At 35.5% G+C, this 19,356-nt stretch overlaps 1 protein-coding gene across 5 annotated transcripts in view; it reads left to right on the top strand.

The window, feature by feature from the left end:
- Nucleotides 1–19,356, top strand: part of ENTHD1 (ENTH domain containing 1) — a 106,832-nt gene that overhangs the window by 10,703 nt on the left and 76,773 nt on the right. For 3 of the 5 annotated variants that reach the window (XM_072973561.1, XM_072973563.1, XM_006207102.3), the window contains exon 2: nt 3,439–3,942. In XM_072973561.1, coding sequence (XP_072829662.1) covers nt 3,594–3,942 — 349 coding nt within the window. In that variant the 5' untranslated portion in view covers nt 3,439–3,593. Of the gene's footprint in view, nt 1–169; nt 207–3,438; nt 3,943–19,356 lie in introns of those variants that run through there. The other 2 variants (XM_072973562.1, XM_072973560.1) reach the window with 2 other exon arrangements.

Raw genomic sequence — 19,356 nt, 5'->3', positions numbered from 1 at the left:
GTGGTCCATTGTTTTGGGTGGCCCCAGACTTTACTGTGTTTATCATGTAACATGGTATAGGCATGGCATTACCCTTCAAAAGCTCCCCCCACCCCCCAATTGAGTTTGAATTCCACAAGTCACCTGGCCTCAAAAGATTCAGATAATAAGATGTGGACCAGTGGTTTAACTTCACTTAACTTACATGATCTCCTATTATGATTCAGGTAAAGTTGGGGGAGAAAACAGCCTTTGCCAAAGCATTGTGGAAGTGGGTAGATGTAAAAAGAAAGTTAATGTAGGGAGCATGTTTTATATTTGTTACTTCCTCCACAAAGTTATATAAATGGTAGGAACTCAAGAAATACTGTTGACTGATTTGAAAATATTTGCTCAAAACTCTAGAATTTAACTTGACTATTTCGAGGTGGATTGTATCTTTTCAAATGTCATGTTTATAATCCAAAACTATAGAAGCAATACAAGTTTATTCCAAAGCAGATTCACCCCACCATTTGGTGATTCAACACCTGTTTCTTGAGTGCCTACTATGTGCTAGGTATGTGTTACACAGTAGGATTACACCGATAGAGAAGATGGTCGTGGTCTCTGCTCTCAAGGAGTTTCCAGTCTCATGGTGGAGAAAGACAAAGAGGAAATGACAAATTGATAAGTATACATCATGTTAAGTGTCATGAGGGAAATAACCAGGTCCTGAAAAGAACATGATGGGAAGACTTAAGTAGTAAGGTTGGTGGGTGAAGGCCTCTCAGAGGAGGCGACCCAAATTTGTGACATGAAATATCTTACTTCCCTCCATTTCTAAATATACAGAGATTTGGGTAACCAGACAACCAAAATTCAGGTGTGAGAATTTACCCTCTTGGGCACCACTTTTATCTCAGATGTCACATCACTGTAATTACAATCTCAAATTTTTGAAGGTATGAGTAAACTGAATATTTGCATGTAGCCAGGTATCTAAAACACATAGTAAACCAACATGTAACTTACAACCAATACCAATTAATTGAATGCCTAGTTAGCTTAAAAAGATACCAGTAGTAGAGTAATGTCTTATATCTTCTATGTTCATGTCACAAAGTGCTGTACAGTAGTAAATGGTACTAATTCACTTAGCCAGACTTTTTTCTTTGTGTTTTTTTTAATGGTTTAAGAATATATTTAATTTTGGTATGATGTCCAGTACATCCATTTTAAACTACTCTGTTAGATGGGAGGCTGTTATGTAGATAGTTTTCTGGGGAAGAAACTTCATTTAAGAAAACATTTTTATGGCTGAATAGTATTCCATTGTATAAATATACCACATGTTCTTTATCTAGTCGTCTGTCAATGGACATTTAGGCTGTTTCCATGTCTTGGCTAGAATAGTATTCCATTGTATAAATATACCACATCTTCTTTATCCAGTCATGTGTTGATGAACATTTAGGCTGTTTCCATGTCTTGGCTATTGTAAATAGTGCTGTTATGAACATTGAGGTGCAGGTGCCTTTCTGAAGTAGGGTTCCTTCTGGATATATGCCCAGTATAACACCATTTGCAGCAACGTGGATGTTCCTGGAGAATGTCATTCTAAGTGAAGTAAGCCAGAAGGAGAAAGGAAAATACCATATGAGAGCGCTCATATGTGGAATCTTAAAAACAAAACAAAACAAAACAACAAAAAAATCATAAATACAAAACAGAAACAGACTCATAGACATAGAATTCAAACTTGTGTTTGCCAAGGGGGAGGGGGTGGGAAGCGATAGACTGGGAGTTCAAAATTTGTAGATACTGACAGGCATATGTAGACTAGATAAACAAGATTATACTGTATAACCCAGGGAAATGTATACAAGATCTTGTGGTAGCTCACAGTAAAAAAAAAATGTGACAATGAATATATGTATGTTCATGTATAACTGAAAAATTGTGCTCTACACTGGAATTTGACACAACATTATAAAATGACTATAACTCAATAAAAAAGTTTAAAAAAGAAAACATTTAAAGAAATTTAAAAATGCAAGTTAGAGAATAGAGGAAAACCTAAAAATAAGGATTTTGTCCCTCCAAAATATATACAAGTAGTTTTCCAAAAAAGAAAAATAGGATTTTAACAACTGTTGTTCAATTCCAGCAAATTATGACTCTAACAGGCTTTTTTTTTTTAATAGACTTGTAAAGAAACAGATCAATATTTGTTGCTCTAAGCCAATGTCACAGTACATCTCTGCATTGAGTGAGCTTGGTAGAGAGGAAAAAAGGACAACAGAAAAAGAAAACCCTCGTGATTGAAAAATTTAATAGCTTATTGAAACACATTATAAATCAAGTTTTCACTGCAGGAGTGAGATAAAAATGTCTGTATTAGAAATGTGGACAAGAGGGAAAATCAGAAAATTGTTAAAACACACAACTTCTCTTTTTCTTCCTAGATTTGATGATAGTCTCCTTCTGAGAAATCTTAATTAGACAGATATATTTTCTTTTTTCTTTCTATCCTGCTTGTTTGAAGATGTGTTGCACTTTTAAAAACGATTGATAGTTCCATTTAGGATGCTTCTGAAAATTTATGTTTTCCTCAGATACATACACAGAAATTAATCAAGCCTGAGCTAGGGATTGAGAAGGTCAAGGAGGAGAAACAGAACTGAAAATAACAAACACTTTTGTTACGGATTTTAACATTTTTCTTCTGTATATGTGCAGTTGCTCTAGTAAAATCTGATTATAGATTTTGGAGGCTTTGTTGGGTCTGGATACTCCTCAGGGCATCTTATTCTGAAAATGAGTAAAGAAAGTAATTGAACCTTTTCGTTGAACTTACCAGCCTTACCAGGACTGAAATATTGGTTTAGGATAGATAACTGTGAATTAGATGTGGATTCTACTAAGGACAGTTACTTGTCTTAATAGTTGATGACCCTCCTTCTTCTCTTTTAAATGAACAAGAAAACAGATCATATTTAGACCTGATTCTAATGACTTGTAAGTGCTGAAAAGAATACAATCATTGGGGCAGCTGATGATTCTAGGACTCAGTTTTCACCATCTTAATTACTCTCAGGACATAACAATTTATCCATGACAGCAAATCTTAAGCAAGAGATGTCACAGTGCAAGTCCCATTTTCTTAAACTAATTTATCCACTGTTCATGTAATGCTTTATAATTATTTTATTTCTGGCCAAAGAGGTTCAGTGAAACTTTGAATGGAAACTTTTAGTTCTAGAAAGACCACCTGTATTTCTTTAAATAACATAGGCCAGTCCCTTATAAGAGATTTCCCTATATCAATCCTAGGAACATTTATATGGTACCCTCAATTCTGGCGTGAGTGAGGGGCTGATTTAGAAACTAAAGCTAGATTTTTTGAGACTGAATTGATCTTCTATAGACATTTAAGAAAAAATTAACTTACCTATTTTTTTCTGCTTTCCCTTGCAGGAAATTGATACCTTGTCAAGACGGAGATTGCTCATTTGTATTAGGGAGCAGCAGAACTGGGGACCAACTACTTCTCAAGGGTTTTATAAACTAGTCACATAAACTCCTGTTCCATTGCTCTCGTCCTCCATCTCACCTTCAAATTTGTCTTACCTATGGCTTTCAGGAGGCAAGTGAAAAACTTTGTGAAAAATTACTCAGATGCTGAAATAAAAGTCAGAGAAGCAACTTCTAATGACCCTTGGGGTCCTTCTAGTTCTCTGATGTTAGATATCAGTGACCTGACTTTCAACACAATTTCTCTCTCAGAGATTATGAATATGCTCTGGCAGAGACTCAGCGACCATGGGAAGAACTGGCGACATGTGTATAAGTCCCTCACCCTCATGGATTATCTCATCAAGAATGGATCAAAGAAAGTCATTCAGCATTGCAGAGAGGGGTTCTGTAACCTTCAAACGCTAAAAGATTTTCAACACATAGATGAAGCTGGAAAAGATCAAGGTACCAGTTGAAGAAGTTTATACAGTGTGGCAATAAAGATTAAGGGCTTGGGAGGGGATCATTTTAAAGCAGGAGCTGTGGAGAAGTTGTTCTTAACAATACTACCTCCCTTTCCTCTGGGACCAGTTGTTCCCAGTTTAATCCTTTGTGTTGACTCTTGAGTGCCTCAGAGAATAGTGTTTTTTTTCTCAAAAGGATGTGTACAACTGCCACACTTAGGTTCCTGATAAAATAATACCTCATAGAAAATGAACATGTAAGAGAGATCATATGGTGTTTGTCTTTCTCTGACTTGTTTTGCTTAGCATAATGCCCTCAAGGTCCATCCATGTTATCACTCAAGGCAAGATTTAATTCTTTTGGATCTTGAGGGTATTAAGCTAAACAGAATAAGTCAGTGAAAGAAATACTGTATTCTCTCTCTTACATGTGGATTTTAAAAAAAGCTCAGATACAGAGAACAGATTAGTGATTGCCAAAGATGGGGATTGAGGTGGGGAGAAATGGATGAACTTGTTTTTTTTTAGTTTAAATAAATTGAATTGAAAAATAAAATGAAAAAGAAAGTACACCAGAAAAGTTAAAAAGTTGGACTTGAGGTCCTGCTGAATTTAAACATGACAAAATAGTAATGAATTCTTTTCCATGAACAAACTTCATGATTGAAGTCAAGGAACTATGTCCTTGGGGTAAATATGTTATCTTGGGGAACTAATCCAACCTTTTACCCCCTAGGACCATTTTGTAAAGATCATAAAGATATCTCTTATATGAGTTAAAAGCTCAGAGTCTGTCATCAAATTGGGTTGTCATTCAGCCTGATTCCACTACTGACTAGCTCTATATCCTCAGGCAATTTGCTAAATTACTTGATGCCTCAGCTTAGCTCTTTGTAAATTGGGATGATAACAGTATGTATCTCAGGATGATTGTGAGGAGTAAAAATATGCTGGTTTGCCTGTTTCTCCCAATAAGATGTCAGCTCCATGAGGGCAGGACTTTGTCTACCTTGCCCATTGCTGGGTCTTGGTAGAAGAGGAGCTGTTAGTATTTGTTGAGTGACAGAATAAATGAAAGAAACAATGAATAAATATACAAAATGATCTCAATTTTGTTTAAAAATTTATGTTTATGTATATAACATTATATAAGCATTTACCAGGTGGTACTGGTAGGATTAGAGGTGATTTTTTATTTTGTTTTATATAAGCTTGTATATTTTAAAACATCTTATTTTATAATTAGAACAAATAAAACCGACAAGGCAATGTGAAAAAAAGAACAAAGTGAATAAAATAGGAGGCATGGCAATTTGACATAATAATGTCACTGTAATTCATAATTATAATTAGACTGGAATTTAGTCATAAATGTAAGAAAGTGTTTCCAAAGACTATGGAATCTTCAAAAACTATTGATGGAAGTAGTTTTATGAATACAAAAATTTAGGTCATAAAGTAAGTTTATCGGGGGTGGAAGAGGAGGTGAAGTCAGGGAACAGTATATTGGATACTGAACTGAGATGATTCAGTGGTGCCAGATATTCTACAATGGTAAAAGAATCAGCGCTTCCTCCCCATCCAATGTAAAGTTATAATTTGTATTTAAAGTGAATAGTCTTATGAATCATGAGAAGAGGATAAAATTCAGTGCAGTGTCTGTGTTAAGTATTCATTTTAAAAATAGACTCTTTTTTTAGAGCAGTTTTAGGTTTACAGAAAAATTATGCAGAAAGTACAGAGTTCCCACATACCCTTCCCCACCCACTCATGGTTTCTCCTGTTAACATCTTGCATTAGTGTGGTACATTTGTTACAATTAAACCAATATTGATATCATTATTAACTGAAGTCCTTAGTTTACATAAGGGTTCACTCTTTGTGTTCTGCAGTTCTATGGGTTTTGAAAAATGCACGGTCATGTGTCTACAATTCCAGTATCATGCGGAATAGTTTTACTGCCTTGAAGATGCCCTGTGCTCCCCCATCCATCCTTTCTCCCCTGCCGTAAACCCTTGAGCTTGGCAACTACTGATTTTTTATTGCTTCTATTGTTTTGTCTTTTCCAGACTGTCATATAGATGGAATCATTCGGATGTAGCTTTTCCAGAATGGTTTCTTTCACTTAGCAATATGCATTTAAGATTCTTCCATGTCTTTTTATAGCTTGAGAGCTCATTTCTTTTTCTCCTTCATTAAAAAAAAAAACGGCTTTATTGAGATGTAATTCATATGCCGTACAATTCACCAATTTAAAGTACACAATCCTATGGGTATTGGTATATTATTAATTTTTAAAATTATGATAAAATGTATATAACATAAACTTTGCCGTTTTAAGTGTACAATTCAGTGGCATTAATTACATTCACAATGTTGCACAACCATCACCACTATTTCCAAAATGTTTTCATCACCTCAAACAGATACTTTGTAGCCATTAAGCAGTGACTCCCTTGCTAACCTCTAATCTTTCTGTCTCTGTAAATTTGTCTATTTTGGATACGTGTAAGTGAAATCATATAGTATTGTCCTTTTCTGTCTGGCTGATTTCACTTACCTTAATGTTCTTCTGATTTACCCATGTTACAGGATGTATCAGAACTTCATTTCTTTTCTAGTTGAATAATATTCCATTGTATGTATATACCACTTATTTCTTTTTTATCTGTTCATCTGTTGATGGTTTCTTGGGTTGTTTTCACCTTATGACTATTGTGAATAATTCTGCGGTAAACGTTAGTGTACAGGTATCAGTTCAAGTCCCTGCTTTCAGTTCCTTTGGGTGTATACTTAGGAGTGGAATTGCTGGATCATATGGTAAGTCATTGTTTAGCTTTTTGAGGAACCACTAAACTATTTTCCTTAGTGGTCGCACCACTTTACAGTCCCACCAGCAATGTAAGAGGATTGCTATTTCTCTACATCCTTGCCAATGCCCGTTATTGTCCATCTTTTTCATTATAGCCATTCTACTAGATGTGAAATAGTATTGTGGTTTTAATTTACCTTTCCCTAAAAACTAATGATGTTGCTCATCTTTTCATGTCCTTGTTTGGCCATTTATATGTCTTCTTTGGAGAAATGTCTGTTCAAATCCTTAGTCCAGTTTTAACTGGTTTTTTTTGTTGTTGTTGAGTTTTAAGAGTTCTTTATATATTCTGGATACAAGACCCTTATCAGATAGGTGATTGCAGATATCGTCTTCCATTCTGTATTGATTATCTTTTTATTTTCTTGATTAAATTTTGACAAAGTCCAGTTTATCCATTTTTCCTTTGGTTGCTTGTGCTTTAGGTGTCATATGTAAGAACTCATTGCCTAGTCACAAAGATTTAGACCTGTGTTTTCTTCCAAGAGTTTTATAGTTTTAGCTCTTACATTTATCTTGGGTTCATTTTCAATTAATTTTTATATACGGTATAAGGTAGAGGTCCAAACTCATTCTTTTGCATGAGGATGTCCATTTGTTCCACTGCTATCTGTTGAAAAGGCTGTTCTTTCTCCATTGAATTATATTGGCACCCTTACAGAAATCAGTCAACCGTAAGTGCATGGGTTTATTTCTGCCTTTTAATTCTGTTCCATTTATCTATATGTCTATTCTTGTGCCTGTGCCACACTATTTTGATTACTCTAGCTTTGTAGTAAGTTTTGAAATAAAAGAATGTGACTTTATTTCCAAATGCAACTTTGTTCTTATCAGCATTGTTTTGGCTGTTCTGAGTCCCTTGAATTTCCATATCAAGTTTAGCATTAGCTTGTCAATTTCTCCAAAAAAGACAGCTAGAATTTTGTTTGATTGCATTGAATCTTTAGATCAATTTTAGGAATATTGCCATCTAAATAATGTCAGTTCCTCAAATCCATGAACGTAAGATGTCTTTCCTTTTATTTAGGTCTTCTTTCATTTCTTTCATAAGCGTTTTGTAGTATTTACTGTATAAGTCTTACATTTCTTTTGTTAAATATATTCCTAAATATTTTATTCTTTTTGGTGCTACTATAAATGAAATTACTTTCTTAATTTATTTTCAGATTATTCATTGCTAAGGTATAGAAATTCAACTGGTCAACTGATTTTTGTATATTGATCTCGTATTCTACTACTTTGCTGTAATAATAATTAGCTGTAATAGGATTTTTTGTGTTTGTTTTTTGATGGATTCCTTAGGATTTCCTACATACAAGATTATGTCATCTGCAAATAGAGATAATTTTACTTCTTCCTTTCCAGTCTGGGTGTCTCTTATTATTTCTTCTTGCTTAATTGCCCTGGCTAAAACCTCCTCTACTGTGTTGGCTAAAAGCGGTGAGAACAGGCTTCCTTGTCTTGTTCCTGATCTTAAGAGCTTTCAGTCTTTGACCATTAAGTATGATGTTAAGTACGGGTTTTTCATAGATAATTTTTATCAGGTTGACCAAGTTCTCCTCTATTTCTAGTTTGTTAAGTATTTTTATCAGGAAAGGGTGTTGACTTATGTCAGTTGCCTTTTCTGCATCTGTTGGTGATTATGTGTTTTTCTCCCTTCATTCTATTAATATGGTGTATTACAGTGATTTTCATAAGTGAACCAACTTTGCATTCTTAGCATAAATCCCACTCAGTCATGGTGTATATCTGCTCTTTTTTTAAGTGTTTATTTTAGGTCAGGTTTGAGGCTTAATGATGAAATTGGAGAATATCTTTTGGGTTTTGATCATGTTATATGTCATAATCCAGAAATTTTAAAGGCATCAACTTCCATTAGGATTATATCTATTATTAAAATTAAAATTAAATACTGATTAAAATGTTGCATGCCCAAGAGTTAAGTTTTTAAAAGGCATAATTTTTTGGATAATAGTGAATGGATATAATCATTTATGTACTTTACAAAACAGCTATTTTATCACTGTCCTTAGCACTGTGATAATTTTTTTTTACGTGGAAAGAGAGGATCAGCCCTGCTCTAAAGAGTTTATGAGCTATTTTGAGAGATAAAACAAGTAAGCATGTAATTATAAATATACTGAAAAACCTATTTATGCATTTATATTTATGCCTTCTATATGTACAAAGTATAATATATATGGATATAAATATGCTATCATAAAGGTCATAAAGGTTTAAATACACTATCATAAAGGTCATTCAGATTCCATAACAGTTGAGCTTAGGATCACAGAAGTACAACTATACTATATTGGACTTTGTAAATACTCTTGATTATTTGTTAGCATGAAGAGCACACACACAAAAAATGCAAATTAGAACTGAATGTCAACAGAAGCATAGTACAGATGACCCTCGAACAATTTGGGGTTGGGGTGCTGACACTGCTCCCCCGTGGGCAGTGGAAAATCCACATATAACTTTGTAGTTGGCCCTCCCTGTCCTCAATTCCACATCCTCAGAGTCAACAGACTGTGTAGTACTGTAGTACACATTCATTGAAAAAAATCCATGTATAAGTGGACCTGCATAGTTCAAACCCCTGTTATTCAAGGGTGAACTGTTATTATTTGTTGATTATGGAAGATACATTAGTTATTGATTGATAACATTAGTACACATTAGTTATTAATAAATATTAATGAAAAATAATTCCATTTGGGGAAAATATTAATTCATCTTTATCTTTTATACATTTCTATTTTTGTGTTTGTTTCCTGCTAAGTGTAACATATTTGAATAGTAGCTGTTGGCATAATTTAATTTACATATAAATAAGTGTGTGTGTGTGCCCATTTTTGGATTAGGTTGTATTTTTTGTTATTAAGTTGTATGAGCTGTGTATGTACCCTGGAAATTAAGCCCTTGTCAGTTGTATCATTTGCAAATATTTTCCACAATTCCATAGATTGTCTTTTTGTTCTGCTTATGATTTTTTTTTTTGCTTTGCAAAAGTTTAATTAGCTCCCATTTATTTATTTTTGCTTTTATTTCTATTACTTGGGTAGACTGCCTTAGGAGAACATTGCTAAGATTTATGTCAGAAAATGTTTTGTCTATGTTTTCTTCTAGGAGGTTTATAGTGTCTTGTCTTATGTTTACATCTTTAAGCCATTTTGAGTTTATTTTTGTGTATGATATGAAGGAGTGTTCTAACTTCATTAATTTACATACTACTGTCCCGTTTTCCCAGTACCATTTGCTTAAGAGACTGCCTTTTCTCCATTGTATATTCTTGCCTCCTTTTTTGTAGGTTAATTGGTTATAGGTCTATGGGTTTATTTCTGGGCTTTCTATTCTGTTCCATTGATCCATATGTCTGTTTTTGTGCCAATACCATGCTGTTTTGATTACTTTAGCTCTGTAGTATTGTCTGAATGAAGTCTGGGAGGATTATTCCTCCAGCTTTGTTCTTTTTCTTCAGTATTGCTTTGGCAATTCTGGGTCTTTTGTGACTCCATATAAATTTTAGGATTATTTTTTCTAGTTCCATGAAAAATGTCCCAGGTAATATGATAGGGATCACTTTAAATCTGTAGATTGCATTGGCTACATTGCTTTATAGTTAGAGGTATTCCACTAGTGTCTAGAATCTGTAGAATACCATTATTTTATAATATAGCTAACATACTGTTTAAAAATAAGTTTATTCTGTAATTCCCAACTAGTTATGCTAGTTATGGCAGAGCCAAGATTACAGTTTTGGTTCCAGAATCCATGTTCTTAACTACTACAGTGTATCACTGAATGATTGATTGAATGGATGAATGATGTCAGCCCCATCCTGATCATGCTCGTCACTCTTCTGCTCCATCCTGTCAACATGTGTCATGTCTCTAGACTTGACCAGGCATTTAATTGGTTACATACAGCGGGTTGGAGCAGTTAGGAAGGGCCTGAGAACTGAACTAGCTCTGTTCACTAATCTGGGACAGGAGATGAGAAATTTATCCTTTTTTTGCATCTATTTCAGAGTTATTTAGGTCGAAGATGGTATGAGAAATGTATAACTTATATTCTTTACTTGTGCTTTTGTGGCTTAAAAATTCTTCACTCAAGTATACCTAATGTGGGCAAATAGTATTGTTTCAATTTGTATTTTCCTGAAAAGTTGGCATGGCTGGGCCAGTCTCTTATTTTAGGGTTAGGGCCCATTACTGGTAAGGCTCAAACTTGTTAGAAAAGGCACCATATTCCCGTAAATGATTCAGGGTCCTGAATGTCCTTGACATTCTCAGGTAGAGTGTAACATTCTCTCCTTATGTCCACAGTATCTATATACCTCTGTCAAAGCGTACGGGTATCCCTCTCCGTATCCCTGCAAAACTTGAATTTCTTAAAGGTGAGAACAGTGTCCCTAGTGTCCCTTAACACATTGCCTGGAAGTAGGATCACTCAATAGGTATTTGAAGAGTGGGTGATTAATACCTTAATATTTTTATACTTTACCAACTTTATAGCAATTGACTTTCTTTTAGGAATATAAGAAATATAAGTGTCAGAATTGACTCCTTTAATAACAAAAGTTTCTACTTCTTTACTACAAATTACTTTTAAAAATATATTTTTAATGCTAACAGTGCTTTATTGAGATATAATTTGTATACTATAAAATGCATAGATCTTAAGTGTAAAGTTTGATGAATGTTGATAAACGTAACCATCACCCATTCAAGATAAAGAACATTTCCATCATCTGAGAAAGTTCCTTTATTCTCCTTTCCAGTCAGTCCTCCCTCCTCCCCAGAGGTAACTACTATTCTAATTTCTCTCACCATATAGATTAGTCTCATTTGTTCTTGAAATTCATATAAATGGAAGCATACAGTATGTATTCTTTTGTTTCTGGCTCCTTTCTTCTCAACATAATGTTTTGAGACTTATCCATGTTGTTGCTTCTATCAGTAGTATCATTCCTATTTATTACCAAGTTAATATTCCATCATATGACTATGTCTTCTGTTGATGGATATTTGAATCATGTGTAGTTCTTGGCTGTTATGAATAGAGCTGTTATGAACATTCTTGTGTAAGACATTTTGTGACCATAAATATTCAGTTCTCTTGGACATATACTCAGGAGTGGAATTTCTGAGTCATTGGGCAAGTATGTATTTAACTAAAGTTTTCTAAGGTGGTTTTATCATTTTATACTCCCGCCGTCAGTGTTTGAGAGTTTGTTGTTCTACATCTTTGTCAATACTTAGGTATTGTTATTTTTAACATTTAACCATTCTGATGATTATATAGTATTGTTTCAATTTGTATTTTTCTGAAAAGTTGCTGAGCACTTTTGATATGATTTTGGCACTATGCACATCTTTTGCCTAGTCAAGTGTTTTGCCTATTAAAAAAAATTTTTTTGGTCTTTTTATCATTGATTTTTAGGAGTTCTTTATCCTTTGTCAGAAATACATACTATAGATATTTTCTCCAAGTTTGTGGTTTTTCTTTTCACTTTCCTGATGTCTTTTGATGAAGTCCAGTTTGTTTTTTTCTTCTATGGTTAATGTCTTTTGTGCCTTGTCTAAGAAACTTGCCTACTCCAAGGCCATGAAGGTGTTCCCCTATGTTTTCTTCTAGACATTTTATACTTTTAGCTAGGTCTATGATCTAGAATTAATTTTGGGGCATATTGTGAGGTAGAGGTAAAGTTCTTTCTTATATGGTGTCTAGTTTGAGCATTTTTAGATTTTAATAATAGAGCATTTCCATGTATGGTATCTTATTTGATCCTTACAACATCTCATGAGGAACGAAGGATGTGATTATCTCTCTTACAAAGATGATGAGTTAACATTCAGACACATTAAGTTATTTAGGTAGGGTTGCACAGCTAATTAATGGATGAACATGATTAAAATATATATATATCCTAATATTATTTAGTCCTATTCTATCATTAGGCTACACAGCCTCTCAATTTTTAAAGAGTTCTTAAAAATATTGTAACAAAGTTTCACTGAATTACCAGAACAAACTTAATTAAAATTGTCTGAAAAATACCCAGTTGAATGTTTCATACTACAAATAATTATTTAAACAAATCATGGTATTTTTTTAAGAAAACTAATTCAGGTTCTTGGAAATGTGTGCATATTTATAGCTTTATGTACTATTTTATTCTCAATTAGGTAAGTCATGAAATTGCAGTTAATTTCATTTAAATGGGCCATTTTACATTTATACAATGTAAATATATATTACACACATACATTTAAATTAAAGGTGGAGCTTTTAAGAAGGTACATATTAAAAGACAAGCTTTCAGTGTTGTTAAAAAGTTACGTTAAGCTATTTAACTAGAAGTAGCATGCCATTAGTGACATTACTGCCATTGTAGTTCTTTACTATCATTATCGGTTATCCAACTTAGGAAATTAGATAGTGCACATTTATATTGATGGCTAATTTTGTATAGGCTGCTTCTCTGTGCGTCCTTCAAAACTCGAGGATGGGCCCTTACCACTCGTCCAGTCATTACTCACTAAATTCGTCATCTTGGAGTAAGAACTAAAAGCCTTTTAAGCCATAGTTATGAGATACAAATCAAAATGTGAAAGGTAAATACTCTGGAAGATGTAATACATTTATTTATATTTATATTAGCTTACAAATTATTAAAATCAACTTTTTTTGAGAGGGAGTTTGTGTTTTGAGCTCAGGTTCTTCTAAGAGGGGAGAAAAACCCAGGTATTTGGGCTTGGAGAAAGGAGGAGCCTGGGCAAGTAGGAGAAAAGAGGAATGACTCAGATTTTCTTTTCAAGACAACTAATGAATTGAATAGAGACAAGCTACCTGGAAAGAGTAAGTTCAAGAAAAAGAAAACATTTCAATGTAAAAAAAAAAAACAAAAAAACAACTTTAGATCTTGGTTAGCTTGTGAAGGCTCTAAAAGCCAAAAAGCTAAAATTTGGAGATATTACGTTTCTTACAAGTGTGACTGGGTGTGGGATGGGTGAGGCAGACAGTTCCCAGGCCGTACGATGTAGTGGCTAAGCACTGCGGGAAGAAATCAAGCATCACAGTGCAGTGGACTTAATTTTTTTCTACAGATGTCAGACAGTAGTAGTCAAAATTCTCTAACCATTGAACTCCCCTGATAGGTGGTGGTGGCTTGATTAGTTACTGCAGTGTAGATGTGCTCATCTACAGAGATGGCTTACTTAACACAAAGCTACTGAGTTCATTTATAGCTTACGTGAGCAAATGTGATTTCCTGTAACAAACATTTTTATACTCTTGATCAATAAGTGGATTTCCTTTAGCAAACATATGTTGTAGACTTTGGGTCATCATAAGCCTGTTCTTTTATTGTTAAAAGCTATATTACTGAGTTTAAACAAAACATTTATACTCAGTTGAATATTTTGGATTGCCTTTTGCTCCTTTCAGCAACTATAGTCATACTAATAATCATAATAGCAAGAAGCAAATCATGAATTTATATAAATAAATGTGCTGGTCCAGCCAGCCTTCCTGCTCCTTGTTTATTGTACTCAGATAGCCAACAGAGGACAGTAACACAAAGGGGACAGTAACAGGTTAGCACTTCAGTGCTATTTCAGCAGAATCATTCTCTGCTCAAGGTTCTCATCAAATAAAATTGATTACGTTGCATACGAAAGCCATAGAAATTAAAGTCTATATTTTGTTATTTATAGCGCTAATCTCTACTTTCTAGTTTATTAACTTATGACTATGGGAAACTTTCTTACTCACCCTAAACTTTCTCTTCTCATCAGTAAAGTAGACTTAGTTCATAAACTCTCAGGGTTGTTGTGAAGACTGGAGATAATGTCTGAAAGTCAGGCACATAGTAAGTCATTAATCAATGTTAGCTAAAAATATTAGTCACTGGCGTATTTTTACTTTCATTATTTCCTGCAGTGCATATTCAAGTTCAAATGAAGCTAAAGCTCAGTGTGAATATTCTCTAGAAGGTCTTCCCACTGCCCTGTGGAGTCTCGCAGCTTATCCCCGTCCGCAGCACCTTGTCACCTTGTCCGTGCACGTCTGTTGCAGCACGCTTCACTCTGCTGTAATGACTTACTACATGTCAGTCCCCTCGCTGGCCTGGGGGTGTTTGGAGGGCTGAGATTACTGTATTTTTATCTCTGTGTCTTCACTTGGTTTGTGTAGGTGTCGAGTAAATGTTTGCTGACTGAGTGGCTAGTGGGCTCTTGTAGGCCTAGAGAAGGGATTGGTGGTAGCCTTCAGAGTTTCTCTTTATCCTGTAAGTTCTGGTTTTCTACTTTTTTTTCTAGGTATAATTTTATTTTCATTTCTTCTGCTTAGTGTTTGGAGATCATTTTTGATAAGAGGATTCTATATCCTCTCTGTAAAATTCCCAGTTCTTGTCTTTCTGAATATTGCTTTTTTCATGATTATTATAATTTTCTTTTGAAACTTCTTCTAAGTGAATATTCGTCTTCTAAGAATACTGCAATCTGTCCTTTATGACTTTTGGTTAATCCTTTTAATCTTGTTGCCTCTCTGTGCTGTGTTTTGGAAAAATTCCTTAGTAGTACTCTTTAATTGTCAGTTCTCTCTTCAACTGTTAGATTCTGGAGTTTGCCTTGGCTGTTGAGGGTTTTCTCTCTTAATCCCGGTGACTGTAATTTTCATTTCTAGGACTTTAAATTGGTTCTTTTCATATCCATCTGTTCTTGTTTCATTTCTGCCTGTTTTTGTTTTGTTTTATAATTTCATATTCCTTGTTGTGGCTGTAATGCCTGTGTTAATCTGTTTTAATCATATTTATTTAAAAGTCTTTGTTATTAGATTTTAAATCTGTGACAATATAGAATATTGATTTATAGAAGATTCTATAGAATCCTATAGAACGCTGATTTCTTTTGGAGTGAATTTGTTTGGATTGCTGCATTTATTGGCCATTTTAAGATTTTTAAAAATCTATTTTGTAATTTTAGTTTTGGGGTTTATTTTGAGTGAGAGGTTCTTCCCCAGCTACCCATGTTCATTCTTCCCTTTATATTGATTTTTCAGTTTTCACCTCCAGTCCAGCCTTATAAAGGTAGCTCGGGAGTCATGCCCTGTGATAATACTAGGGTGTCATCGATCTAGGCGCTGAGCCAGCAAGTGGCTTAGTTTAGTTCCAGGCCTTAAGGATGTATTGTGCCCTCTTGCTTCTAGACCCAGAGCTGCAACTAAGTTATAGCCAGTAAGCAATTAATGGCTTTTTTAGTTTTTCTTTTCTTCCCAGCCTTCTCTTGCAAACATGGATACCCCTAACATCAAAGAGTGAGACCAGCTCTGGTTCCCTAACACCTGAGGGACTGAACTCCTGGCCGCCAGATTAAGAGCCCAGCAGCCCTGTGACTGCAGTCCTGCTCATTGCTTTTTCATTTTCCCTATGTTTCTGGTTGTGGAGGTTTTTATTTTTTTCTGAGAACTGACGATATCTGTTATTGCTGTGTATTTGGAACAGAGCAGAGGGCTGCTTTGAAGCATGAACTTACTGTGCCAACTTGACTGAAGGTTTTTATGAAAATAATTTGAACAGATATGCTGTTTGGGATTCTTCTGCTGTTCCTCTCCACTCTACCCCATCCCCACCTGAAGGCATTGTGGAGGGTCGATTGGAAAGGAGACATCTGATAAGTAAATAATTTAGAACACCACAGGCCTGAACTAAGGGGAATGGAGAGGAGAGAATGAAATTAGACATTTAGTAGGTACAATCAATAGACATGAATGACTGAGTTTGGGGAGGTGAATGTTCATATTTCTGGCTTAGAATGGAAGAAAAACTCACTAAGAAAGGAATGTAAGAAGAGAAGTAGATTTTGGTAGATCAGTGAGTCAAGAATGGAGAGAGGAGTATTGAGATGTTTTATAACAACCGTTTGAAGCCTAGTACATATTTTATTTGTTTTTTTAAGTCTGGTATGTGTCTTTCTTGCTGGGGTGCCCAGTATCTTTGAATTTACCATATTTCCAAATCTCTTTACATGATGTTCAGTTGTAAATTTATATAGATCCCTCTCCTTCATTGAGGAAATTTTTCCTCAGCACACTAACAAACATTTCTTAAGCATCTCTAAAGCAAACAAGTACGGTTCTGGCCTTCATGGGTGTTACACTCTAATGGAGGAAAAAGACATTTATCACATAGGCAGATACTGTGGGAATCCTATGAAAGGCAAGGTAAGTGCTCTGAGAGTGTGTGAAAGCGAGGTCCTGATGTATGTGTAGGGCGAGACGGGAAGCAGGCTGTTATCTCAGCAGAAGGCTTTCCTGAAACAGTGAAATCCAGGCTGTTCCCTCTGCCAGGCGCTCTCTGCCTGTATGTCTGCACAGCTGGCTTCTTCATGCTGCCTAAGACTCAGCTGCTATGTTACTTCTGTGGTAAGACTTTCCTTGACTGCACCCTAAACTGATGTTTAGCATGTCCCTCCTCTTTATTTCCTTTAGAGCATTAATTTTTACCTAAAATTATCTTCTTTAAGGACCTTGTCTCTTTTTTCCTCACCTGTGCCCCTGCTACTTAGAACATTTCCTGAAATGTAAGTGTTTAAGAAATGATGAAATGACTTTGTAAGTTAGTATCTTTGGGAATTGGTTGCATAGTTGATCTAGTGATTTGTATGTCCTTGTCCTTTGCCTTGAGTTTGGGCGGATTACTCAGGTTAGCTTTTTACTTGTTCATTTTTCTATCCTGTTGATCCTTCCCTCCCTCTCCTGTGTCTTTCTAGGGGTTGCCAGTGGTAGCATCAGCCCTCTGGCCATAGTGATGGGTATGTGACTTTCAAGCTGGGCCAATCAGAGTCATTCTCCTGGATTTTTCAAATTTGAATAAATGAAGAGGGAGATTTCTTAGGTGGCAGAGTGTGAGGTATGAATCTGGAGCTGTCTGTGGTCATATCCACATCCAGATGGAAGAAGTCAACTTACAAGAGGAGAAAATAAAGGCATTACACAGAGGGAAGCAGGGAGGGGCAAGGGAGAGTCCTGGCAGTTTTCCAGTCTCTGCTTTGTTTATATCTGAGGCCCAGTTGCAACCACTGGCTTTCTCATGGCCAGTTCACATTGAGTTTCTGTCACTTACAACCAAAAGATTCCCAATTAAATAGTATATAACTTTATTTTATTTTAACCTTCACCTCAACTAGCAGGCTTTTCATCTTGATGTGTTTTATATAATATCTTTGGATATTGATCTGTTGCATAGTTTAATTTCTTATTTCAGAGCGTCTGTTTTCTCCTTCCCTCTCTCTGTGTCCCTCTCACCCTTCCCAACCCCTTTCCCCATCCCTCCTTTTTTCAAACACGAAGAAACTGCTGCCTGAGTTTATTCTGTTATCAGTACTATTCTACTTCAGTGCTATGCACTTACTCTCTTCTTTTCAGAAATGTATAGGCAGAAGTGAGTAGTTGCCATCTTATTACTATTATTATTTATCACATCCTTCAAGCAAGTTTATTGGGTTCTTGGACTTTTTTACTTTCAGTTTTGATGCTTTAGAACAACCAGGTTCCTACTCTCCAGTATCTCAAGGATGGAGGGGAGGTAACCAGGGCAGTGGGCAGCCTTGAGTGGGAAGTTCATTTCTGGGTGATTTCTTCCCTTTTTTCTGTAAACTGCTGTGGCCTGACCTTCCTGACGTCGCAGACTGCTTCCTCGGGGAGGAGCCCTGATGCTTCAGGGAGAAGTCCTTCATCCCTGTGGCTGGCTTTCTGCTTGATGTGCCTGCTAGTCCCTTTGAACTATTGCTGCTGTCTTCAAATCCCACAAACCCATGCAGACTCCAAGTAGAGTAGTCCATATCTATCCCATAATTTCTAGTTCTAACCTTTTCTAATTAGGTATGTTGCAAGAAATTATTTCAGGCCAAGCAACTTTCTCAGGCAGTTAAGTTGTAAATTGGCAATCAGTATTTTTCACCCGTCTGGCTTGATTTGCTCTATGTCAAGGAGAAAATTGAGACTTTTTGGTAATTTGCTCCTTTATTGATTCATCCACTCAGTAAGTATTTATTGAGCATTTACTATGTGCTAATCACTCTTCTAGACACTGAAGAGTCTCTGCCCTCATAGAGCTTGTATTCTAGGTGAGGAAGCAAATAATAAATAAGAGAACAGATAACCATATAATATAATATTAGGTAGTGATCAATGCCAAGTTGAAAAATAAAGCAGGATGAGGGAATAGAGAGTGCTGGGGGTGGGCTGTTTTAGAGAGGGTGGGCAGAAGGAGAGCTTCTCTGAGGAGATGACATCTGAGTAAATACCTGAATGAATCAGGGGTCTAGCCATGCAAAGAGTCCCTGGCAGAAACAACAGCCAGCATATAGCTCTAAGGAGATAAATAGTATGGTGAGATTGGAGAATAAAGGCAGCCAGGGTGGCTGGAGTAGAGGGAGGGAGGGAGAAAGTGGAAGGAGATGAATTTGTGAAGCTGAGAATGGGAAAACAAGTTTTTCACTTCCCTCCTCCAGATCAAGCTATGTTACTTAT

This window comes from Vicugna pacos, chromosome 12 (assembly GCF_048564905.1).
Source record: "Vicugna pacos chromosome 12, VicPac4, whole genome shotgun sequence".
Lineage (NCBI taxonomy): Eukaryota > Metazoa > Chordata > Mammalia > Artiodactyla > Camelidae > Vicugna > Vicugna pacos.
Note: the sequence above shows the minus strand (reverse complement) of the source record. Positions and strands in the feature narration are given on the sequence as shown.